Genomic DNA, 27,469 nt, shown 5'->3' on the forward strand with positions numbered 1-27,469 from the left:
GACACTTAATAAATGACTTTTGAATTGAACCAGTACCAAATTGAATCATACTATATGAAACATCCTTCCCTCGACCGCCCTCCCCCAGTAGAATATTAGCTCTTTGAGTATAGGGACCATTTCATTTTTTACTTCATGTCTTCAGGGACTAGCATAGTACCTTACACACAATAGATGGCTAAAAATATTTAAAATAGAATATACTATTGAGGTGTCGATAATTGTATTTAAATTAGTACTTTATGGATTCAAATTCTAGGTCTGCTGTTTTCCTAAGATCTGGTGTTTCATTTAGGGACCTTGGGCAAGTTATTTAACCTCCAAGGCCTCAGTTTTCTCATCTGTAAAATGAGAGAGTTGGACTAAGCCTCGGAGGTCCCTTCTAGGTCCAAATCTATGATCTCAGAGTCATTAGATCCTAAGATTTCACTACTGTCAAATAGTAATGGCAACTGTATTCCTTATAAGATTTTTTTATGTTTAGTCATTTTTCAGTGACATTTGACTCTGTGACTCCATTTGGGGTTTTCTTGGCAGAGATACTAGAATCGGTTTGCTGTTTCCTTCTCCAGCTCATTTTACAGATGAAGAAACTGAGGCAAACAGAGTTAAGTGACTTACCCAGGGTCACATAGAGCTAAAGAGTCTGAGGCCAGATTTGAATTCATGAAGATGAGTCTTCTTGACACTAGGACCAGCACTCTATCCACCACTGCTCCACCTAGCTTCCCTAATTAAAATATAGTCTGCTCTATATGATACACACTACAAAAACCAACCTTACCAAATAAGAAAAAGCATGTGCCCTGTTTTAAAAATATGAGTGAATCAACACTAGGAACTATAAATGCAGTAAAACAAATGAAATCCCTATTCTTCATGACCCTATTGGTACTACTGATCACAAATAATATGCTAGGTACCAATGAGACAGAATTTTTCCTACCTAAAGGGATATTAATCTAAGTAATAACTCAAAGTTTACAAAGTAATTCACGTTATCTCCTTTCATCCTTGTAACAACACTGTAATGTAGATAGTACAAATATTATTTCTGTTTCACATACAGGGAAACTGAAGCTCAAAGAGCATAAATGATTTGCCCAGACTCGTATCTAGTAAGTAAATATTAGAATGAAGATTTATGTAACAGGTTTTTCTTGATTCCAGATCATACACCCTCTACAACCCTATACTGCCTACTATGTGATTGGCAAAGTACAAACATTAGAAAAGATTATTAGCACTAGGGGAAAAGTTGATGTTAGTATTCTAGTAGTACACGACTAGTAGTAGTAGTAGTACTAGTATTACTGGTAATGGTAGTAGTACTAGTAGTAGTTTTTCTTTTTGTTGTACTAAGAAGAGAATTTTTAACCTCTTAGGAGGAATGAACTACAGAAAGTGGGTATGCTCATATCTATATAGACTCAGTATTAGCTCAGTAAGAGCTATTTATCTAAACCTTAAATTGGAGGAACTAACACTGTCAAAGCAAACTGATAGTGAATCTCTTCCCACCCTCCATTCAAGTAAGCTTGCTTATACTTAGAGAACTCAGTTCATATTTTCTTCCATAATTCAAATCAATTCCATGTTTTTCCATTAATATTTGTGAAATGCCTACAGCAGGAATACTCAAGGTGTGGTCAGTAAACCCTTTCAGTGGGTCAACAAGATCAAAATTATTCTCATAATAATACTGAATGTTATTTGACTATTAAAATCCTCCTCCCTTTTCCAACTCCATAGTTATATGAGGATGGATTTTCTTTATATACTTCAATCAAAACAACATATCTAAACAAATTGAATGCAGAAGGAGATACAAGAATCTTGTTGTCTTCTATTAAGCCAGACATTACATAGATTTGCAAAAATATGTAAAAGCTACTCTTCTCACTTATTTTTCATCAAAATATGTTATTTATGCTAACACATAATGAGCTTATTATTTTAAATGAATTAATAAATATTTTAAAATTTTATCAGTTTTAATTTCTAATATGGGATCGTTAGATATAACCCACATAAACAGAAGCTCTTTGGGGTCCTCACAAATTTTTAAGTGCTTAAAGAGGTCCTGAGGTCACAACTTTAAGAACCACTGGCCTACAGGCTGCTTGATATTGCTTGCGCGTTTCACATGTGGAGCTCTATTAAAAATAACAGAAAATAACCCACCTTACATATTTTTTGAAGAATTGAAGAGTTCTAATATTTTTGAAGTGTAATAATAGAATCTGAAAGCCTCTGGTGTGTTAGATCATCTGTAGGAGATTTATGGAAGGAAAGAAGAGAGGGAGGGGAGAGAATAAGCATTTATATAGTGTCTACTATGGGTCAGACACTGTGTTAAGTACTTCATAAATATAATCTCATTTGTTCCTCACAACAACCCTGAGGGCCAGCTAGGTGGTGCAATGAATAGAGTACTAGTGTTAGAGTCAGGAGGACCTGAGTTCAAATCCAGCCTTAAACACATGCTAGCTATGTGACCCAGGGCAAGTCATATAACCTTGATTGCCTAAAAGCAAAACAAAACAACCCTGGGAGGTAGGTGCTAATATTATGCCCATTTTATAGTTGAGGAAATTAAGGTAAACAGAGGTTAAACGACTTACCCAAGGTCTCACAACTAGTAAGAGTCTAAAGTGGGATTTGAACTTGGGTCTTCTGACTCCAGCATTCTTCTGTGCCACCAAGAACTGAAAAACATGAGAAGGTCTGCATGCATTTTGCTCTAGTGGAAAGAGTCCATCTTTTAACACCTCTTAGAACAACCTGATATTGTAGATAGCATGCTACTCTTGGAATTGGGAGATCTGGCCCCAAACTGAGTCTCTAACACTTAGCAGCTGTGTGAACAAGAGCAAGTCATTTAATCTGTTTGATCTTCAGTTTCTCAATTCCCTTATCTGTAAAATAAGGATAATACTTGCATGTACATCACAGAGTTATTGTGGAGACCCAATGAGATAATGCATGCAAAGCACTTTGTAAATCTTAAAAATACTATGTAAATGACAGTTATTGTTACTATTAAGTGAGCAAATAAACATTTATCTACTATATGCCAGGTACTATGCTTGGTGGTGGGAATACAAAGACAAAAATCAAATTTAGTCCCTGCCTTCAAGGAGCTTACTTTCACTTGGGAGAAACCGTATATATGTGTGTGTACAGAATATATACAAAGTGATTTTTAAGGGAGGTGACAGCACTAACATCTGAAAGGACTCAGGACAGGCTTAATGAAGAGGTGGTATTTGAATGGAATTTTAGAAGAAAAGTAGGGATTCAAAACTCAGTATTCCTCCCCCCCAAAAAAAAACCTCACCCCTCTTCCTAATTTTCTTACTTTGGTTGAGGGTGCCACCATTCTTTTAGTTACCCAGATTTACAACCTCAGAGTCATCCACAATTCCTCATTCTTCTTCACCCTACATACCTAACCAGTTGACAAACTCCTACATCTCTCCCATCTGTCCCCTTTTCTCTACCCAGTCACCCACCCTAATCCATTATTACCTCATCCAGACTACTGAAATAGCCTTCTCATTGGTCTCTCTGACTCATGTTTTTTTCCCCTCTCTAATCCATGTTCCACATAACATGAGTTCTATTTGTTATCAATGAGATTGTAGATTCATCAAAGTATTGTCAGTCAATCAATTAGCATGTATTAAGCACCTACTATGAGCCTGGCTTTCTGGATACTAAGAAAAAAAAAGACAGTCCCTGATCTTAAGGAGCTAACTCTCCAATAGAGGACACATCATGAAACACCAATGTATAAACAAGCTACCTATATAGGATAAAATGGATAATCAGTCAGGGAAAGGCACTGTTATTGGAAGGCATCAGGAAAGATTTCTTATAGAAGGTAGGATTTTGACTGGGACTTGAAGGAAACTGGGGAAGAAGACAGGAGGTGGAGAGAAGGAGGGGGAGTATTCCAGGCCTAGAGAATTGCCAGTATATGATAACGTAAAAAGAAACATCAATTTCTGTGGATTAATTGATCATTCACTTAACAGTGCTACATAAATGGTCTTGCTATTCACAATGATAGAGACTTAGTTGTCCATTCAGACCAGACCCCTCATAATCTAAGATTTTCTTTAGTATATTATTTCTTCTCTCTCCTCTCCCCAACAAGAGCCTGTAATTGCAATTATCCACCAACTTTTTAGCTTTATCTCACTTAGGAACAAAATGACAGAAACTAACCTAAGCAACAAAGTCAGCCTGCCTATTTGTTTTTTCAATGCCAATAGCGACATCTATTGGTGAGTTTACCACAGGACAGCTAGACCCTCCCCAGAGTGTAGAAACTAGCAAGCAAATCATATTTTCACAGACAAAAAAATGTTTTAAATAATCGATGTAAGAGAATGTTATGATGCCATTAAAATAATGGATATGGAGACTTTTATGAAGACTTATATAAAATAACGAAGAAAAGCAAGCAGAAACAGTATATAAAATGACTACTGTTAAAGATGGAGATCAATAAGCACTTTGCTAAGTGACAAAAATATAAAAATAATCAAACAAAAAAGAAACAATCTGTTCTCAAGTAGTTTATCTTCTAAGGGGAGGGGAACATAAAATAAATGGAAATCTAAAAGAGTTACAAAGAAAGTGGCTAATTATACATATATTACATACATATATAATTATATAATTATACATATCTATACATATATACATACATATATGTATATATAATATAACACATACACATATATATCTATATATATGTATATATAGATATATATCACATTGAGGCAACTAGGTGGACAGTGTCTGCCTGCAGTTAGGATAACTCTTCTTCCTGAGTTAAAATCTGGCTTCAGATATTTTACTAGCTGTGTGACCCTGGGAAAGTCACTTAACCCTGGTTGCTTCAGTTTCCTCATCTGTCAAATGAGCTGGAGAAGGAAATGGCAAACCACTTCAGTATCTTTGCCAAGAAAACCCCAAATGGGGTTACATAGAGTCAAATTCAACTGAAACTACTGAACAACAATATAATACGTGAAGGTTTACAGAGTGTTTTACGTACATAATCTCTTGCTCCTCACAATTTATGGTGGATACTTAAAAGCATTAGAAGCAATAGATAGTAGCACGGATAGAGTGTTAGATCTGGCCTCAGATACTCTTTGTGTAACAGTCGAAAAGTTATTTAAATATTCTTGTCTCAATTTCCTCATCTGTATAATGTGCATAATAATTACACCTATCTCCAAGTGTTGGTGTGAGGATGAAATAAGATGACATTTGCAAGCTTTGCAAACTTTAAATGTCTATGTAAGTGGTATCTATTATTACCCATCACTTTATATTACAGATGAAGAAGCTGAATTTCAGAGAATTTAAATGGTTACCCAGTTAAATGTCAGAGGCAGGATTCAAAGCTTGATATCCACTGACTCCAGATCTGGTATTCTTTCCACCACACCAACCTGCCCAATATATTGCCGATGGAAATTTATTTTCAGGGCATATAGTCTTACTTACAGATCTAGACTTAGAGGCCTCCTTAGAGATCATAGTCCAACCTCATTCTTTGTCTCATAGCTGAGGAAATGAGGTCTAGAAAAGGGAAATGACACACAGCTCATTTGTGGCAGAGCTAAATTTTCAACCCATCTTCTGACTCCAAATCTAGTGTTTTTTTCCCTGGGGCTAAAAAACATAAGTAGCTGTGAATGTGTGTTTATTGGGGTGATGGTGTGGTTAAAGGTTAGGGCAGCTAGATGGTGAAGTGGATAGAGTCCTGGCCCTGGAGTCAGGAAGATTCATCTTCATGAGTTAAAATCTGGCCTCAGACATTTACTAGCCGTGTGGGCAAGTCATTTAACCCTATTTGCCTCAGTTTCCTGATCTGTAAAATGAGCTGGAGAAGGAAATGGCAAACCACCCCAATATCTTTGCCAAGAAAACCCCGAATGAGAGTCAAACACAACTGAAAAAATAACTGAACCATAACACACGGTTAAAGGTTATATGTGTAATAGATTGTATTTCTTTGTTTTGTTTAAGTCATCAAAGAAATTTAAAAGTGCTTTAAATATTTATTTTACAGTTAAGAAAAATAATGTTTTCATGACCACAACTGCTTCACAATGGAATGTTGACACGGCCAGGACAGAAAAAGGTATGTAGTCACTTTGGTTTTATTATTTGGTTGGAATTTATAAGTTCATCAACATAGAGGAACTCTCTCATGTCAAATATCTTTATTCCTGCAAGACTATAACTTATAGTTTTAGAGAGTCACCTGGGAAACTAAAAGGGTAAATGACTTTGCCTTGGTCACTCTGCTAGTGTGGGTCAGAAGTGGAACTTAAACATAGATCTTCCTATTTCTAAGCTCTGTCCCCTACCTCTCGCCCCTTTTTGTGTAGTCACCATTATAGCTTAACATGCTTTGAAGGTTTTCATTGACTATATCTTAGGAAACCAGAGTCAAAGACAATTCTTGCTGATTCAGATCCTTCCCTTGTTGTCAAGTATTAGATGAGTATGGTGTACTTGTCCTGGAGTAAATTGTTAGCCCTTCATACTGGGGGTATTTTTTATTTTGTCTTATTTTGACTTCTAGATAGGACAAAGAAAGGAGTGAATCAGGATTAAATGTGGTTGTTTCAACCCTTCCTTTCCTGGAGAAACCTTGCCTTTTACTGGCCCCCAAATTGGTGGGCACATTTTGTTTCAAAACTATACTTATCCTTCTGTGTTATTAAGGCCCTTGGGAGCGTAGTCAACAATGTCGCATTCTAAGACCTGCCATTTTGCAACCACCTCAATCTCAGAGATGTGTAGAAAGAAATGCATTTGAGCATGCCAAGGCCATGGAATTTTACAAGACCAGTGAAAAATCAAAAAATGAGGTAAGAAAAATAACTTCTGTAAGATAATAAATGTATATCAAGTTGAATTACATTGAATCACTACAGGGGTCTTTCTGTGGATATCTTAATTGTGTCCAAATAATGTTATCTGTTTCTATTGGAACTACATTAGCTAGTTTGTATGATAAGAAGGTTTAGTTTGTCCCTTCCCCACTCATTATCACCCAGGGAGAGCTTTGAAGCGATGATGAAATGAAGTAAGGGAATATCAAAGCAAGGAGTTCCAGTAATAAAATGTCACAGCTGGGATGGGTTGAACCTTAAGAAGGTGGAGACAGTATGCTCCTGGGAATGGGTTTTGGAAGATAATTCTGCTTACCTTACAGTTTTGCCTTTGGGCTCTCTGAGCCCACATTGAATCTACAAGCATCTATTACTTACTTACTACGTGCCAGGTACTGTGCTAAGTTCTGGGATACAAAGAAAGGCAAAAGACAGTCCTAGTTTTTAAAAGGTAAAACAATATTGAAACAACTATATACAAACAAAAAATATATGGGAAAATTGCAAATAATCTCAGAGGGAAATACTAGCATTCAAGGGAAGACATCTTGTAAAAGGTGAAATTTTAGCTGGGACTTGAAGCAAACTAAGAGGCAGAGGTAAGGAAGGACAGCATTCTAAGCCTGGGGGGACAATGAAAGGAAATGCACAGCTGGGAGACAAGAGTGATGTGTGCTAGATCTCAGAGTTCTAGAAACATAGTAAGGTGTAAGAAAACTAAAAAGGTAGGAAAGGGCCCTGTTGGAGGTTTGACCCTAGTCAAGAAGTCTATTTCCATTTAACTGTTGAGGATTGGTTTATTTCCTTCTCACACCTCATTATATGCTTTACATATAATAAGCACTTAATAATCAAGTTTTCATTCATTCAAGGAGAGCAACACTATGAAGGTGTTAGCACCAAAACAAAAACAGTCAATTTTATTTATTCAATGAAAATTTAGTTAACTTGGTATTAATCCTGGTTCTGACATAGTGCTAGCTTTGGACTTTGGGCAAATCACTTGATCCATCTGGACTTCAGGTTCTTTGAGAAATGAGGGAAGGTAGGGGTGGGTGTTGAATTTAGTGACTTACAGAGCCTTTCAGCTCAAATTTTAGTGATAATATATAAATATATCTACATATGTATATTTACACATTAGGATTAACTAGTTAAAAGAGTAAAAAGGTTTCTAGTAAAGCTGAAGATTGGTTTCTGACCAATTTAGATAAAGACAATGGTGCTGCCAATGTTGATGCTATAGGGCAGGCAAGTCAACTTCGCCAAAGCAGAAAGGGAACCTGAGGGAAATATAGGAGGTTGCACATGGCACACTGGATAAACCACCGCTGCCACCAAAACGACCACCTCAGACCCCAATAAAGACAGCCCAGGACCTCTACCCAAGAGCTTTGGGATTAGACTTGCCCCTCTGACTACCAGTCCTACCTCCAGTGCAGGTCCTGCACTCATCACGGAGGGGAGCAATCGCTATGGAGGACCTACCTTCCTCAACAAGACAAACTTGTGAACAACTTCCATCAATGGATATGTAAAACCAAGAACCCTGGGAGTGGTAACACCACCCAGACCACAGGTCCCATACCCACAGCCCTCATCTTGGGAAGCAATCTCAGGAAGATGTGGAGATGAAATCTACCCACAGCTACTGAAGACTCAGAAAAGAAAGTTCTAACCACCATCCTTGACACCATCAGATAGTTTTACATGAAAAACCAGTGAGTTTTATCAGTAGAAATGACACTAAAGAAGATACTTTACATTCTGCTTTGCACCCTTAAAAACATGGGGCCTCATCATCTCACACAGTTAAAGCCTCTTAAATGTGCTGTCACCCGCATTAGATTGTGAGCTCTCTGAAAGCGAAAACTCTCTTGCTTGTCTATTTGTATCCTCAACACTTAGCAGTGTACTTTATATATAATAAGTGCTTAATAAATGCTTTTTTCATGGATTCATTCATTCATGCTTTTTTTCAGAAATAATGGTGTTGGCCTTACAGTCTAGACATGTGACATCACTGATCCAGGCATAGAAATTAACTTCTGTTAACTAGTTTAAAAATTAAAAGTCAAAGAGGTTCCTTTAACTTTCAATCATTTCCCCAGCTAATTGACTAGGGTATATGAAATTTTGGGCCACACTTGATCACAAAGCAAGCAAAAATTGATTAGTTAAAAGGTTTAAAACAGTAAAATTCTGGTTAGTATCTAGTTCACTTTCTGAGAAGCAGAGTTAACATGATCTTTTTTTTCTGAATTGCATTTTTTTCTTTCAGCTTTCTGAAGAGAATCCTCACATGCAGAGTGAAAATTCAGCAAGTACTCACCCCTTAGTCAAATGTACTAGCTCACATCTTTTAAGTCTTACCCCAATAAGGTGAGTTAATAAAGGAGGGAGAGCAATTTAAATAGTAATTTCTGGTGTTTTTGCTCTAATTTCCCTTATTTTTTAACTTTTCATGAAAAAAGAATTGAGATTACAAAGATAGATTGTTAAGATTACTACATTATATCTGTGTGTATGCATGTCTATTTCACATGCTTCTGAAATGATTCTTGATGAACTTTGAACTACCAAAAAAATACTGACACTTTGATATATTTTGGAGTGGATTATCCAAGTTATTGGATAATCCATCTTTTTTTTTCTTTCCTACTTTCTTGTTATTGCTTTACTTCCACAAGACTCTGACAAAGGAAAGAAGATGGGAAAGAAAACACAGTAATTTTTATCTGTATTATCTGATGAACTGTTTGACGTCAAGGCAGAGAAAATCAAGCTAGATATTTCATTGAACTATAGGTCTGCTATGTTAGGAGACCTAGATCTAGCTGTGTGACCAGGCACAACTCACTTAACCTCTCTGAGATTTCTCATTTATAAGATAGGATCATATTTTAATCACACATCTCACAGGTAATTAGAACCAAATGAGATATTATGTGTAAAGTGCTCTGTAAACTTTCAAGTGTTGTATAAGCATGAGCTATTATGAGTACCATTCTTGTACTTATGTGAACATGGGCAAGTCACTATTTCCTCATCTGTAAAATGGGGATAATATTTGTGCTATCTACTTCATAATGTTGTAAGAAAACCTTCTGCTATATGAATGTGGATTATTGTTAGTATCTACAGGTATGGTTTGAAGAGGCTGGTGATATCTTTCCTTCCCTCCACTCACCCCAACTCAAAAATTTCCACTGACCCAGGTGCTGAAATTCTATTTTCAGAAATTTAATCCTTTTGGCTCCCTATCTCTGCAGGTTTTTTTTTTTTTTAATGTTCCTCCTAGGGGTAAGATATTAGGCAAATTTTCTGTGAAGCATTATTGACTTATCAGAGCTCTTTGCTTTAGATTTAGGTAGACTTTGTAGGAAACAGTGCTGGCTTCCTGGGGGTGGAAATGGAGAAAGAGCTAAATAGGGAAGAGAGACTAAAGAGGTGAGAGGCTTCAAAATATCCACAACAGTTTTGCTTTTTGTCACCTTTCCATTATCACCTATCATCCAATATTAACTATATTGTGTTTTGAATTTGTAACATAGATTTTTTCAGTTTTAATTTGTATTGTCATCCAGTCTTTTCATCTTTTTTAAAAATATATACATGTATTTGGAATGGCTGATATCATCACATTTTGAAAAATAATACTTCAAAAATTCTTTCTTTCCTCAGAAGTCAACCAAATGAAGACAGACATTCATTACAAAACCATAGTTCCAATTTCATTTTTGGAGAAAACATGAATGAGAGAGTTTTGGTAAGATTTCAATTATCAAAGAATTCAATTATCACTTATAAGAAAATTTTCATTTTAGTGCTTCTAATAGCAACATCATCAAAACAATAGTTAAATTCTAATATGCTTTTCTTTAGCTCTCTTGGATGAAATGATAAGCTTTTTTTCCCCTTTGAACAAAAGGAACCTCATGGGAAGCATGTTCTAGTTATTAGGATAATAGCTTGGAAACCTCAAAGGAAAGGAGCTGCATAATTACAGTATATTACATTTGCAATACTGTTATATAAGTGCTTTGGCATATGTTAATCAAGGCACAATTTTGGTGGGGGGAGGTAAATCTCAGCAGGACTAAAGACACTTAGATATGCTCAATTGGTAATAGAATTGTTATTTAGCATATTTCAATGGCACTGAACATCAGCAAACTGCTTTTTAATCATTTGTTAATGAATCTTCACAAAACAATGTTCTGTTGAAGTACAGCAATGAAAACCATTATAATTACCATTGAAATGTCAGGGGATAGAAAACATAGGTGCAGTACTTTTGAGTGACTTACTCCTGGGGCATAAACTCAAAAAAATTGAATTAGTGATTGATAATTCCAATTTTATTAAGTACCCACTTGTACAAGGTACTGTGCTGGAAATCATGAAGCTCTGATAACTAAGTCAATGTTAAATCTATTAAGGTTTAAGGTTTCGCATTAAATTTTACAAGAATTTATTAAACACCAGCTATGTGCGAGACCTTACCTTAGCTATGGGACCAGGGACAAGTCACTTAACCTGTTTAAGCCTTTAGCAACTCTCAAAAAATAAGTTCTTAGTTACATACTGGATAGGTGGAGGGACCTAGCAAAGGAAATGGCAGACCACTCTGTGTCTTTGCCAAGAAAACCCCATGTACAATATTGGCAAACTATGATCTATGGGGTCATGAAGAGTTGGATGTGACTGAATGACTGAACAACAACAATAAGAACAAGGTGGAGGGACTCTTGGCACCTATAAAGTCACAGAGCCTTGATATATTGAGTGTAAGATACTGTAGAGCAACAACAAGGCAGATGTGGATACAACAATACGAGGAAAAGTAAAAATGAATACAGAGGTATGAGGTTCAAGCTACAAGAGAAATTTAAGTGAAAAAAGATATCTTTCACCTAGGCATGAACTCAGAGGAAGCTTCCTAGAGGAAATGGTACCTAAATTGGTCCTAGAAAGGAAGAGAGGAACTTTTAAAGATAGAAAAGGAAGAAAGAATCCATTCCTGGGATGAAGATCAAAAATATAGAAATGGGACAGGGGTTAAGTGATTGTTGATAACTTTAGAAAAAGTAGTTTCAGGGGAGAAATTGGCAGTTAGATTGAAAGGAGTTGACAAGTGAAGGAGAGAGTGGGAAAGAGACACAAGAGTGTAGGTGATGCTTGCAAAGATTTTGGTTGTTAAAGGGAGAAGAGATAAAGAATGGAATTTTAAGTGGGTGGCAAGGTCAAGTGGAGAGGTTTTTGTTTTATGAAAGATGGAGAAGTCCTGCACATATTTGTAGGCATTGAGGAAAGGGCAAGTAAACAAGAAGAGGTGGTAAATGAGAGAAATAAGGAATGGTTGTAGGGGAGAGCTCCCAGAGGAGACTGTAGGAGACGGGATCAAGGGTACAAAGTGTTTAATAAACGTTCACTAACCAGGAATGGTATTCATATAACTATTTCATTATCTGGTACTGATCAGGAAAAAGCTAATTTGATTAAAAAGAAATTGTTGCACACACACATCTGTGTGTGTGTGTGTATGTGTAAAAACAAAACCTTTTGTTAGTGTAAATGAAGGACAGTATTAAAGAATGCATCTTGTTTTCTAGAGTCCACAAAAACCCACTGAGCTTCACCAAGAAAAGGATCTGTACAATAAGGAAAAGCCATTTACTTCCTCTGTGTCTTTTCCCTTCCACTTTTCATGGACAAGTAAGAATTCCGCTTCTAAGCTTTTCATTTTCTCTCCTACATTTTGTCTATGGTGAGATCACGTATGCATGGGTATTGTTAAGAGTAACTCATATTTGGGCAGCTAGGTGGTGCAGTGGATAGATCACCGGCCCTGAAGTCAGGTTTGAACCTGAGTTCAAATCTGGCCTCAGACCAAACACTTGACACTTACTAGCTGTGTGACCCTGGGCAAATCACTTAACCCCAATTGCCTAAAAAAAAAAAGAAGAGTAGCTCATATTTTAGAATCAAATTAGATATAATTTAATATACAGATAACACATATATGATTAAAAAGTATTTTAAAATAATGTATATATGCAAATAAATAAAATTAATATTTAACCCTTTTGGATTGTTAAATGTCATAAAATTTTAACTTGTTTGAATTGTCATGTAAGAAGATTTTATTTAGAAACTCAACTAGTCTTTGAGCTTAATTAGTAGCAGCAAGATTGTTTTGGAAACAGAGGTTATTGATGGCCAAAACAATACTTATATTAATTTATATCAACAAAGAAGATCTAAGAATGGCAAATAACCACAGTGTGAAGATTATTTAATTTCATTTTCTTGTGGGAATAGGCTCTTGTAAAAACACAACTCTAAAGGAATCAGCAGCTGCATTCTCCTCCAAGCCATCACCAAAATGTATACTGGAGAAAATTGAAGTTATAACAGGAGAGGAAGAAGAACGTAATGTATTAAAGGTGAGTTTGTCAACATCCCTATGGCTGATAACCATCAGAAAGGGTCATCTTTGAAGATGAAGGACAGCAGTATCTTTCCTGGAAAAAGCTTGTGAATTAATATTGACTTTGAACTAGACTGAACCACTATTTTACTTGGATTTTTGCCTCTTAAGGGAAAAGGACTTGTTCACAATTAGTTTCTATTGGAAAAAGATACCCTAGCATGCTGTATTACAATAGGTCCTACCTCTCACATACTCAACTGTATCAGTGATTTGATTGACCTAAGATTTAGGGCCAAAAAACAAAAATCAAACAAAAAACCCAGTGGTGACTTTTTTATAATCAATGCTGTAATTAAACAGTTCTGAAAGAAATATATCTGCATTTCACAATATTTATGAAATGCTATATTGAAAAGATGACCTACATCCAAGATAAGGAATATAGGAATCAATAACAATATTATAACAGTATTACAATAGTATTGACAATTATAGTAATTTTTAATATAATAATAGTATACATTTATGTAATCCTTACTATATGCTAGGCACTGTGCTGAGCACTTTACAATTATTACCTCATTTGTTGCTTACCATGACCTCAGAAGGTAGATGCCATTAATTATCCTAATTTTGTAGATGAGGAAACTGAGGCAAACAGAGTTTAAGTGACTTGTCCAAGGTCAAACATCTAGTAAATGCCTGAGATCAAATATGAACTTGGCTTTCTGACTCCTGGCACTTTCTCCACTGTTAGTTGTTTTTGGTTTTTTTACTTTGTCAAAGTTCTTTCAGCTGAGTGAGTTTGTTTGACATTTTGTCCAAATCAAAATTTCCCTCATCTGCATATACTGAGCCATGTAAAGTGCTTTAATTTGTATATTGTTTATGCAGATTTGCATCACAAGTTTAATGACTCAATCCAATGATAGGAAATAAAAATTAAAGTAATCATGCAAATGTTTTCAAACCCCAAAGTCTGCTTCTCCCAGGACTCCCTCCTTTCCCTTTCTTCTCTTCTTCCTTCTCCATGACCTTGTGCTATTTAGTTCAAACAGTAGTTTGGAGTGGTTGGGCTACTCTTAAGATATATCATATGTTCATTATTATAGGACATCTTAAATTTCATTTCTGATTATCATAGATCCCTATCCTTCATAGCATTGAGGTCATTTGAAAGTGGGTCTATAGAAGATACCTGATTCAGAACAAATTTACCTATATAACAAGTTGTCTTTGTTTTTATTTTTCATTTAGATCAACTGCAAACTCTTTATATTTAAAAAGATGACACAATCTTGGACTGAAAGGGGCAGAGGAACTTTGAGACTTAATGACACAGCCAACAATAACTCTGGAATGCTGCAGTCAAGGCTGAGTAAGGAAAACTAATTTTATTTGTTAACTAAATCATGTTTCTCTGGGTAAATAGGATTTCAGACATATATAACTCAGAAACAGAGGCTGATACATTTCTTAGGGATCCAAGTTTTAATATACGTAGATCTCACTTTATGTGAGAAGCATTTCTGAAAGGTTTGCATAAACAGAATTTGTGTGAATAGTATATTGTAATAATAACAGCAGTAATAGCTATCATTTATGTAAGCACTTTAAGGTTTACAAAGTGCTTTACAAATATTATTTCATTTGATCCCCACAACAACCCTGGGAGGTAGGTCTTATAATTATTCCCATTTTACAGGTGAGGAAACTGAAGCAAATAAGAATCAAGTGACTTGCTCAGCTTCACATAGCCAGGAAATGTCAGAAGTTAGTTCCTTCTGGCCCCAGATCCAACACTCTAACTGCTTTGCCACCTACTTGACAAAATATTCCCTAATATGTTAGAGAAATTAGTTATTTAGAGGGATCCCATTATGAATCTTAATTTTAGGAAAAAAATTTCCCCCAACTCAATTTATCTTTAGTGCTAACATTTATTAACTGCTAACTATGTGGCTGGCACTGCACTTAGTGTCAGAGATACAAAGGGAAAATGAAACAGTCCATAATCATAGGGAGTCTTCATTCTTTTATAGGAAATATGATGTGTCTATTTAAGTACATATAAAATAAATACATGGTAATTTGGGGTGGAAGGATACTAGTAGTTTCGGGGATCAGCAAAGGTTTTGTGTTGATGGCTGAACTTGACTTAAGTTTTAAAGAAAACTATGGCTTCTATGAGTTGGGGGCCAGGAGACAGCAAGAGGGTGAAGGGGTCAGGAAAGCATTTCAGGTATATAGTCTCTCCCTGTTTCAGATACTAAAGTGATTTTCCTAAAGCACTAGTCCCACCATGCCAACACACACACACACACTCTAAACTCCAGTGGCTCCCTATTGCCTATAAGAATGCTTCGTTTGACATCCAAAACCCTTTATAACTTAGCTCCTGCCTCCTCCGGCCACTACCACTATCTTTCCAGTCTCCTTACACCTTATTCCTCACTTCATACTCTTCTATCCAGTGACTCTAGCCTCCTGGTTGTCCCATGAACAAGGTGCTCCATCTCTCAGCTCTCAGCTTTCTCTCTGGCCATCTCCCATGCCTGGAGTGAAATCCCTCATTCACTGCATCTATTGACCTTCCTAGCTTCCAGTTAGGATCCTTTCTTTTACTGGAAGCTTTCCCTAACCCCTCTTAATTCTAGTGCCTTCCCTCTGTTAATTACATCCTATTCATCCTGTATATAGCTTGCTCAGTGTGTGTGTGTGTGTGTGTGTGTGTGTGTGTATGTGTACATGTATATATGCATATGTATGTATGTGTATATATGTATGTATATGTGTGTATGTATGTATATGTTTGCTGAGGGCCTCTCCCTCCCCCCCCATTAGAATATATGCTTCTTGAGAACAGGAATTGCCTTTACCTCTTTTTGTATCACTAGCACTTGGCACAGTACCTAGCACATAACAGGTGCTTAATAAATGTTGATTGATTGACATAGGACAGTCAGTGCAAGCACACAGAGATGTCTTATATTAGGAACAGCAAAAAGGCCTGTTTAGCTGAACTGTAGAGTCTACAAAGGAAAATTACCCATGACAAGCCTAGAAATGTACTTCAGGATCAGATTGTACTCAATAAATGTTTGATTTAAATGTAGATGTGTATGCTTGCTTAAAGTTAGCTATGCCTATAGCTCTCTACTGGGACTTGGTTAACAGACACACATACACACACACACTCACACACACATACACACACCCTTCAGCATTGAGAGGAAACTACAATTTTCAACCTTCACTCTCACTTTTGCAGAAGAAAAAAATTAACAGCATGCTCTGCATTTCAAGCACAAATCTTTTTGTTATAATTAATATTTTTAACTACCATAATATTACTGTTTTAATAATATGATTATAGTTTTTATAATTTGATTATTTAAACATTTTTATTAATTTAAATTCAACCATTGTCCTGCCTCAGAGAGAAATGTCACTCTAAACTGACAGAATCCTTTCATACTTTCTGACATGTCTCTGAAACTAGGCATCTTGAAATAACATTTATAGGAATCTTGAACCAAGCACATTTCACAATATGACAAAACATGTTACACAGTTTAGGGCTAACATTCAATAGAATAATATTCACTTAATTTTTTTCGGAAGTCCCAGGAGAATCTTCCTTATAAAACCACTAAATTCTTCTTTGACCTTTCACCTCAAGGGCTCATACCCCACTCCCGCCCCCCCATCTAACTAATAATAGGTTATGTGTAATAATCAAAAGGTCCTTTTACTTCTTATTAGGACTCTGACTCTTTCGTGAAATGAGGAAAGAAGATACTGCCCTTCAGTTTAGCTTCAATCATTTTTGTCATGTCTGACTCTTCCTGACTCCATTTGGGGTTTTCTTGGCAAAGACACTGAGTTGTTTGCCATTTCCTTCTCCAGCTCATTTTAGAGATGAGGAAACTGAGACAAATAGGGTGAAGTGATTTTCCCAGAGTCACGCAGCTAGTAAGTGCCAGATTTGAACTCTTCCAGACTCCAGGCCTAGCACTCTATGCACTATGGTGCCACCTAGTTGCCCTGATGCTGCCTTTAGGTGAGTGATTATTCTAATTCCTTTTGGTAATCTATTCAAGGATCTCTAGGCCTTGCCTCCATCTCATCACTGCCCTGATGACTTCAAGGAAGGAGTTCTTCCTGTAGATGTTTTGGAAAGAAAGAAGTAGGACATTGTTTCAGAACAAATGGTTAAAAAAAGATTGTTAAAGGTTTCTCTTTCAGATTAGTCCAAATGCTTCAAACCAGGATAATTTTAAAATGTTCCCTCAATATTTCTAAGTGTTGGCTATGCTCACACACTCCTGGGTTTCTTTGCAGAGGGAATATTGATAAGCAGCTGCCTAAAGCTGTGTTCACTGCCATCTTCCTCCACTCGGCACTCTATCTATTCTATATTTGGGACTTTCTTTTATTTGGGCACTAAATTTCAACTTATTCCTGGATTGGACCTGCCCAAGCAAAAGAAAGATGTCACTCCCCCTTTCTTATAAACTGCCACAGGGGACACAGAGCATTCTTTTCAAGTTTTCATTACTGTATCAACTTATCCCCAATGAGAAATAGAATAACTTCATTGCCTTAAGGGGGTAGCTCAGGCATGTTAGAACTAATTAAGAGTAACAAGATACTGGAACTACTGTAGGGCAAATTTGTTCAGCCTTTGTCTCAATTACTTCTATAAAATGGAAACAGTGACAATGAATGATAGGGCATTTTTATTTCTTCAAAAAATAGTAGGAGAGTTAGTGGGTACATGAATAGCTGTGGAATATTTAAAGGCATGCCTGCCACTTGATAAAGGCAGCTGGGTGCCATGGTGGATAGCGTGCCAGGTCTGAAGTCAGGAAAACTCATCTTCCTGAGTTCAAATCTGGCCTCAGACACTTACTAGCTGTGTGACCCTGGGCAAGTCACTTAACCCAGTTTTCCTCAGTTTTCTCATCTGTAAAATGAGCTGAAGATGGAAATGGCAAACCACTCTAGTATCTTTGCCAAGAAAATCCTGAAAGGGGTCACAAAGAGTTGGACACAACTGAAGAACAACAGTAACAGCTGCCACTTGATACTTAGTGTTCCTTACTTGACTAACTTGATGAACCTGTGATTTCTCCTTACTTGACTAACTTGATGAACCTGTGATTTCTCCCTCTAGCTAAATAGACCACAGCCCTTTAACATCTTTCTGTCCTGTATGATCTTGTCCTTTATTCTCTGAGAGGCATTCACCCAGTATTCTAGAAGTTTTCCTCTAATTGCTTCAATGTTTCTTTAGGGTCAGTTTAGCATTCATCCTGGGATTACCGAGGACCCTACATTGCCCATCTATCTTCTTTTCTAGGTATCCACGTCCTTACTAACACTGGTTCAAGTCATTATAGGTAATGTACTTTAGCCCATTACACAGCTTTCATTTCCTTTTTGGGATACTTGATAGTTTTTGTCTTACTGACGTCATGGTGATCTATGATTAGGAACAATGGGTCATCACCAAGAAAACATTGGTGTTAAAAAATATGGACTCCTACAGCAATTGGCAACTTAGGATCATTGAAAAGATGGCACAATTTCCCAAATGTAATTCAGCTTAATTTCCTCTACTTCTGGGCCCAGAACATTATTCATCTGTAGCTCTTGTCCACTACCTATGGACCACTGGACTAATTCAGTGGGCTGCCCATCCAATCAGTCAGCCAATCAGTAAGCATGTATTAAGCATTTACTATATGCCAGGCACTGGGGAAACAAAGAAAGACAAAAACATGGTCCTTGCCCTCAAGGAGCTTACATTCTCATGAAGGAGACCACATCCAGCTACATTTCATAATCTTGGTACTACACATTTTTCATCTGCTCTGATTTTTCGAGTGTTGTTAGTTGATTATTTAGAACAATGTCTTGAATAATTATAGATTTTTATCAAGGAGGCTTTGTGTAGTATATACCAGGGTTTGATTCAAATTCGTACAACATCATCAGTAAATGGGAACATGTGGAGAATTTTGCCATCATAAAGATGCCCTCTTCTATTCAGACCTTGCTTAGGACATCCTTTTTCACTCTAGTAAATACTTCAGATGAGCACTTATCTCCCTTTTTCATGACTCATTTTGATATTGATACAAAGCAATTAGATGCCCAAAGTCATCTGAGGTTCATTGTGTGATATGTGCTACATTAAGACTGGCTACATTTTCTTCTGAGTCACACTTTCTTGAAATTAATAAAGAATAGATACATTGGAATCTTACATTCCCTGTAGCTCTCAGTCAGTTGTGACTATGAAGATGGTCTGCTGTAGAAAATGGTTAAAACCTTCTTGTTCCTTCTCCATATTTACCAAGTATACTCTGAATTTGCACAGATCATTCTCACAAAGATTCTTATAGATATAAGAAATATATCTGCCAATTCTGCTCTCTTCTTAGTCACCTTTGGGGGGGGTATATTGCTGTTTGTAATTTTTTCCCATTCTTTTAGAATCATCCCTTCTTTAAGATATCTTGAAAATTGGTCATGAATGCCTTTAAAATAATGTTGTTTCCAGCATAGACTCCTTCTGCATATATTTTGTAATGTTTAGGTCCTCTTCCCCATCTTTCTATACTTAAATGCCACTGACTCTTCCTAACAGTGCAGAAAAGATACTGTGTTGGTAGTAATCAAACATGGTGGTTCCATTATTGTCATAGTGATTTATTATAAGAATAATTTTTTAAACTGTCAATTTACCTGTTAATGTGTCATTCTATTTGTTCTCTATTAGGTGTCTACTTGTAGTTTCAGCCTCAAATGCCTTTCAGACAATCTGGTTTAACTGCATCTTACTTCAAATTTTCTTGTTGGTTCATTTTTCCCCTGCTTTTCACTGTTCTATGAGAGGATAACTCTTATAATCTTGTTTCATCTTCCTCTATAATGTTTGGCAAATTAATTTATATTCTAATGTCTCTCTGCTTACCAAGCAGATTAAATGTTTGCTGTCTGAGTTGGTTTCTGGGTTCTTTTGGCCTCTGCTTAGTGTTTTACTTCAGTTAAACATCTCTATGAAATGGTGATAGTCAGATTCTTTTGCTCATCTCCCATTTTTTGGAGTTGACAACTTGTTTGAACAGATTGGGTTAGAGTTGTAATTGCATACAACATCAATTTCTCATCTAATTTCATATTAATTTTGACCATTTCTTTAAATAGTTGATTATCTTACTGTATGTAGATTACTGATTCTGCAATGACTTCTATGGTGGTAAGAAATAATTTCCTTCTTGTTAGCTATTTTTATTTTTGTGATATTGTTTGGCATGGATGATGGCATTTAAGCTGAAAATACTTTTGTTGTGGTCTTTTTGCTTATACCCACTGTAAGCATTACAAAATGGATGACGAAATAGCCTTTGAAATAATAGTTGTTGCTGCATCTGGGCACATAATAGGCACAACAGCTTTACCAAGTCCTTTATTTTCCTCTTTGAGAAGAACTTATAAGATGTTCTATTTAATTGCACATTTTTTATTATTTGACTCTAGGGCTACTCAAATTATAATGCAGACAGAGCTAGGCCTACAGTTGTTAGATAGCACTATTAATTTCTCCTGCTACTTAAAGAACATGAATTCATTGATGTCAATTAGGTGTGTTTATCATGGCAGTGCAAAATCTGACCCCTGGGGGGCTTGTGACCCAGCAGAGTGTGGGTGTACAGAATGGGACACGGCCAAAATTAGCAGTTTGTCTGAATGATTGATTTGGTGCTGAGATTTACAGGTGTGCATCAGAGGGTGAGAGCATATATAATAGCATGACTGCAATTCTACTCATGTGAGGCATGGAAGGTCCCTTCTAGCTTTAAATCTGTGATCCTATGAAGCTGTAAATAGAGTTGAGAATGAGGGTACGGCTGCTGTGAAACTCAGTGGTTCAGAGTAAGTGACTTGCACCTGAATTCTTCAGAGTATTGAAGGAATGGCATTTAGATTGGCAGAAGCAAGGACAGTCTATTGGTATTTCGATCCTTTAAACCAGGAGTGGAGAACCTGCAGCCTGGAGGCCACATGTGGCATTCTAGATCCTTGGCTGCAACCTTTTGAGTTAGTCCAAGTTTTATAGAACAAATCCTGATATTAAAGGGATTTGTTCAGTGAAGTTTGGATTAAGTCAAAGGGCTGCACTTGAGGACCTAGAGAGCCACATGTGGCCTCAAGGCCACAGGTTCCCCATCCCTGGTTTAAATTATAAATGGTAATAGACAGTGACAGAGAGAGAGAGAGAGAGAGAGAGAGAGAGAGAGAGAGAGAGAGAGAGAGAGAGAGAGAGAATGAGAATAAACATGCTTATTAAATGCTTTCTTTGTGCTAGGCACTGTTCTAAATCCTGGGGATAACAAAAAAAGAGAACAAACTAATCCCTACTCTCAGGAAGCTTACATTCTAACAGAAGAAGATAAAGTACAAAGGAGATATCCGAGCTTTCTCATGATATCAAGGTTCCAAGTATTGACTTATCAGTCACTGAATTGGCCCCAAGGTGTAGTCATCCCCAAGCTTCCTGGCAGCCAGGCAGCCATTGTAAAGTTTGAGCAGCTGGGAGGGTGAGCTGGAATTGGGGAGGGTAGGCTGTAGGTTCTGGGGCCCTCCTTCCACACAGTCATAACAGCATTTGTGGAGCAAAGAAGAGAGAGCCCTAACCAGTATGATGTCTGACCAATGTTTTGAGCCCAAAGTAGTCTCCATAAGAGGGAAGAAAATGCCTGTTCAGCAGAGTGAGCTGGACCTTCAGATGCCCTGGTGTTCAGAGAGAGTAAGAACTGTGTGATTGTGAGTCCATAAGTCTTATTTATTGTTTCTGCTTTCATTTATATTGAGAATAGAAATATGATTTAGTTCCTTCAAAAAGTATCGGCTCATAGGTCATTGAATGAAGATCAATATATAAAGAGTACCAAGAATTGAGTTAGTATTTGTAGATGGTCTAAGAGTTAGCACCCTCTGCTCTCCATTCTCTACCCCACCCCCTTCATTTTTCTCAACTTTCAGGGCAAAAAGAGAAAGAGATGTCAGTGGATTGAATCCTGTTGTGTATCTGTTTCATGGCTTACCAGAGCCAAAATATTAGACATCTATGGATAGCTTTCTGGTGATAAGCTTCTCCATATGGAGTTAGGTAAACTCTTTGATTACAAACACATAAAGTTGCTGGGTCATTGCTGGGAGCCACTGGATAGCTTCCTTGGGAGAAACAGAGGGCTTCTGCCACAATGGTTTAAACTTCTAAAACCCAGGATCATATCTGCACCAAGAGACAGCAGCATAGACCTTTATGGAAAAGTTCATATTCTACCATGAAAAATATTTGTGGAAGAAGATATAATTGTGTACAACTTCATTGCATTTGGAGTTTACCTTAAAGGGAAAGATAAAGTGGTTTGTTGTGTGTGTGTTTTTTTTTTAAGTTGGGGTGGGGGGAGCGGGAGGGGGAGCTTCCTGCCAGCAATTAAGTACTTTTCCTAATGAGTGCTCAACATTCATTTCAACTGTGTTGAAGAATAAATAACTTCTTAGGGGAAATTTGACCCTTACTATGACCTCCTCAGGCTTGACCCTAAAACAACAACATATCCAAAACACTATAATTTTGGTGGCAGGCACAAGCCTTCAGAGAAATTACAGCTACATTGAGCCCCTTTGTTTATATTGCCCCGGCATGTTTTGTTGACTCAGTTTTTCCAGAGCAAGGATCCTTCAAGGCAGCTGTTAGAATTCCTTTGCTTCCTGGAATTCCAGAGCAGCACAAGAAGGGACAGAGAAAAGAGAAGCAAAATGCCATAGTGGTTAACATAGCTGCAAATTAAGGCAGAACCAGAAATAAGGTTTCATAATACTGACTTTGAATTCAAAGTCACTATGTTTGTTTGTTTGTGATAGCCACACATTCAAAAATATTTACTTAGTGGCCTTCAGTACTTTATACATGCATAGCACTTTGTTGTGTAAAAGCAAAGAAAGAGAAGTCACAGTACTTACTGTTAGGTACATTCATAAAAAGAGATGGGACCTACACAGGCATGGTTAAATATCTTTATTTCTAAATTAAATTTTATTTTCTGATCCAAATTCTCTCCCTCCCACCTCTTCCCTCTACTGAGAATGCAAGATAAAACAAAACCCCTGTTGCAAACATGTACAAAACCATTTCCCATATTGCCCATGTTCAAATATTTGTGTTCATACATACATACATATGGAGGGAGGGAAGGAAGGAAACAGAGAGAGAGAGAGAGTCTGTACTCTGAATTAATCACCTCTCTATCAAGAGGCAAGTGTTTAGTCTTGAGTATTGTGAAATTGTCATCAATCATTGTGTTAATCAAAGTTCCTTAATCTTTCAAAGTTGTTTGTCTTTATATTATTGCTGTTATTGTATAAATTGTCATAGTTCTGCTTTACCTCACTCTGCATCAGTTTATATAAGTCATTTAAGGTTTCTTTAAAACCATCCCCTTTCATCATTTTTTACAACAAAATCTATCATTTATGTATATCATAACTCATTTAGCCCTTTCCCAATTAATCGACACCACTTGTTTCCACTTCTGTGCTACCACAAAATGAGTTGTTATAAATTTTGTTATATATATGAATCCTTTTCTTCTTTCTTTGATCTGCTTGGCATATAGACCTAATGTATCACTGGGTCAAACGATATGTATGTATGCATGATTTAATGGCTATTGAGGGCTTAATTCCAACTTACTTTCCAGAATGGCTGGACTAGTCCACAACTCATCCAGCAGTGCATTAATACACCTGTTTTCCCACAGCATTTGTCACTCACTTTTTTTTGCCAACTTTGCCAATCTGATGGGTATGAGATGGAACCTCAGAGTTATCTTAATTGACATTTCTCTAATTGTTAGTGACTTAGAGCATTTTTAAATATGTTTATCAATAGTTGAATATTTTCTTCCGAAAACTGTTTGTTCTTATCCTTTAACCATTTATCAATTAGGGAACAGAATTAAATAACAGCAACGTAAAATGAGAGGCAGCATGAGGGCAAAGGAGATCTGCCTTCAAGCCAGAAAGATCTGGAATCAAATCCTGCCTCAGAGACTTATTAATCTCTGTCAAGCAATGATGTCGAGCAATTCACTTGACCTCTCTGCCTCAGTTTTCTTAGCTGTAAAATGAACAGCCTCCGAGTTCCCCCTTCCCTCTCTAAATCCACAATCATACGAAGTAAAACTTACGTTGAGCATTAAGGGATGGATAAGATTTATTAGACTAAAAAAATCACTTTATCTTTGGTACAATGGAAAGATCACTGGCTCGGAAATCAGAGCACCTGGGTTCAAATCCTCGCCTTTGATGTCTGCTACCTGTGTGACCTGGGACAAGTCACTTAACCTCCCTGAGCCTCGGTCTTCATCTCTGAAGAGAGGGGGTTGGACCAGATGACCTCTGAAGTCCCCTTCAGGTCTAAATCAGTGACTTTATGACTTTTTTTTCAAAGTAGAATCTAAACGCGAGGCTTTCAAGAGTCTAGCAGTCTCCAAGTTCCTGATATTTTAGAAAAGGAAATGAAAATAAAAAGGTGCCTTATCTTTCTACTTCTCCCTTTTCCTCTTCTTCACGCTACTATCCTTTGGTTGCTATCACTGCTCTTCTCCTTCCTCATGGCATTCTCCTGGTTCTTCACGTTCTGGTTGTTGTTGTTTTTCTCCCTCCTCCTCCTCCTTCCTCACAAACTGCTTTCTGCCTAGCTGATCCTATTTTTGTGCTCTTGACATCACACCAATTGCCAGAGCCAGAACCGGCATGGAACGTCCGGGTCTTTGTCCTCTCCTACATCAGAGCGGTAGGCCCAACTCTCTAGGACCACACCGTCATTTTGCCTCTCCCTAGAACTCACCCCACCCCCCCGCCGGTAGACCTCCCCTAACTTGCTACCTGGCTTGGAGACTTGTATCCTGAGTTACGCAGGGATACCCAGGATCACCTGGAAGGAGAAGGTACGGCAGTAACAAAGGCAGCGCGTTTTAGACATTGCTGTTCCCTCTCATGACAAGTTCAAGGCTAGTCCTCTCGAGTTCCTAGCCTTCTGTATTTTTCCTTCCCTTATTTTTCATTTTAAATGTTTTATTGATGGAAAGACTATATCAAGTCTTCTTTCTTACCCTATGGAAAGGAACAGACAGCCTCTTGGCATACTTCGCTGTCGGTCCTCTGAAGTTATGATTGATCAGTGCATTAATTAGAACTCCGGAATCTTTTTGTGTTGTTTTCCCATACTTCCATTGCCACTATCCCCTCTGAAACTCTTCTGTGTTGTTATTCAGCTCTCCTTCCCCCTAAATCTTTTTCTATCACCTTCCTCCCAAATTCTGATGCTCAGTGAAATCAGCTTTTTTCTTAAGACACCTCATCTATTGGCACCATCTCAAAGCTTCCTGCTTTTCTCTCTCTCTCTCTGTCTCTCTGTCTTTCTCTGTCTCTCTGTCTGTCTCTCTCTGCCTCTTTCTCTCTCTCTCTCTTTTGAAAAGGCCAGGAGGAGGAGCTATAACACTACTTGTTTCCCACTGGGACTTTTAGACCCTGCCTGAGCCACCATCACTAGTCAACCACCTCCTCTTCACTTGTAAGACTCACTCTATCCTGTTTGGATTTGTGTTGTTATCATCTGTGAAACGTCTCTCCTTCCTCTTTAATAACTCCAACTCTCATAATTTTTTTTAAGGCAATTGGGGTTAAGTAACTTGCCCAGGGTCACACAGCTAGTAAGTGTCAAGTGTTTGGTCTGAGGCCAGATTTCAACTCAGGTCCTCCTGAATTCAGGGCAGGTGCTCTATCCACTGTGCCACCTAGCTCCCCCTCTCACAATCTTTTTCTCCACCCCAACTTCTGCCCCTTCTAACACCCTGACCTTACAGGTCCTGAATCTTCTCAACAACTCTGACTTCTATCTGCAGTCTTCCTCAGCCAAGCACAGGAGTGGTCATACCTTAAACTTCTCCCCCAAAGTGAATTTGCCCAGGTACCTGAATTCCTAGTTATGATTATAATAATTATAAAACTTCCCCTGAACATACAGCACACGGTGATACAGTGAGTTAGCTCTAGTGGGAAGCAAATGGAATGGAAGAAGCATTTCTATAGCACCTATTACGTGCCAGGGACTGTGCTAAGTGCTTTACATAAGTTATCTTATTTGATTCTCACAACAATCCTGTGAAGGAGATGCTGTTAATATCCCCATTCCTCAGTTGAGGAAACTGAGGCAAACAGAAGTAAAGTGACTTGCCCAGGGTATCATTCCATGACTAGTAAGTGTCTGAGGTCAAACTTGAACTCAGGTTTTCTTGACTCCACTCTCAAGGTGGCAGGTTCCCCACCCCTGACCTAGATAATTCAGAACCTTTGTCCAAAAAGAACAGACAAACAAACATTTAAAATCAAGTGGGGGGCATCTGGGTGACACAGTGGATAGAGCACTGGCCCTGAAATCAGGAGGACCCGAGTTCAAATCTGGCCTCAGACCAAACACTTGATACTTACTAACTGTGTGGCCCTGGGCAAGTCACTTAACCCCAATTGCCTTAAAAAAAAAAGATTAGGTAGGTGGGCCAGGGTCAGTCTTAAGAGGTCTATGCAAGGTGCAATGAAGCACAGTCTGAGAGAGATTATTAAATCCAGAGGCCTGGGCCATTCAGGAAAACATGGAGAAAAGCATGATTAGAGCTATCTAGAAGATGCAGAAAACAGGAGGTCACGGGGATTCAAGTACAGAAGAATGGTTCAGCCTCGTGCAAAGAAAAAAGATAGTGAATGGAACTGAGGCCAAGTAGGTAAATCATTATAACCAAGGTTTGCCCACTGGTTCTAAGATAGGGGATTTTTGTCCTTTGCTCTGGTTTAAGAAGGTTTGGGGACAGAAAAGGACTAGCAGGTCCATGGCTCTTCCCAGAGTAAGGCAGGATTCTTCAGATTCTGGTCATTGCTGCAGATCTTATGAATTTTGTGGCTCCCTTCCAGTACTCACCTTCCCTTTTATATTAAGTTCATGGCATTGAATCCTTTTTTTTTT

General features: G+C 37.5%; 1 protein-coding gene across 3 annotated transcripts in view; it reads left to right on the forward strand.

Moving 5' to 3' along the window:
• The window catches only part of LOC114033145 (ran-binding protein 3-like), a 63,783-nt gene that overhangs the window by 24,171 nt on the left and 12,143 nt on the right, over nucleotides 1-27,469 (forward strand). For all 3 annotated transcript variants that reach the window (XM_027848618.1, XM_027848689.1, XM_027848744.1), the window contains 7 exons: nucleotides 6,098-6,169; nucleotides 6,760-6,905; nucleotides 9,211-9,311; nucleotides 10,614-10,698; nucleotides 12,545-12,647; nucleotides 13,254-13,378; nucleotides 14,623-14,743. In XM_027848618.1, the coding sequence (XP_027704419.1) occupies nucleotides 6,098-6,169; nucleotides 6,760-6,905; nucleotides 9,211-9,311; nucleotides 10,614-10,698; nucleotides 12,545-12,647; nucleotides 13,254-13,378; nucleotides 14,623-14,743 (753 nt within the window). The remainder of the gene's footprint in view (nucleotides 1-6,097; nucleotides 6,170-6,759; nucleotides 6,906-9,210; nucleotides 9,312-10,613; nucleotides 10,699-12,544; nucleotides 12,648-13,253; nucleotides 13,379-14,622; nucleotides 14,744-27,469) is intronic.

Source organism: Vombatus ursinus, unplaced genomic scaffold, assembly GCF_900497805.2.
Source record: "Vombatus ursinus unplaced genomic scaffold, bare-nosed wombat genome assembly UNPS02000255.1, whole genome shotgun sequence".
Classification (NCBI taxonomy): domain Eukaryota; kingdom Metazoa; phylum Chordata; class Mammalia; order Diprotodontia; family Vombatidae; genus Vombatus; species Vombatus ursinus.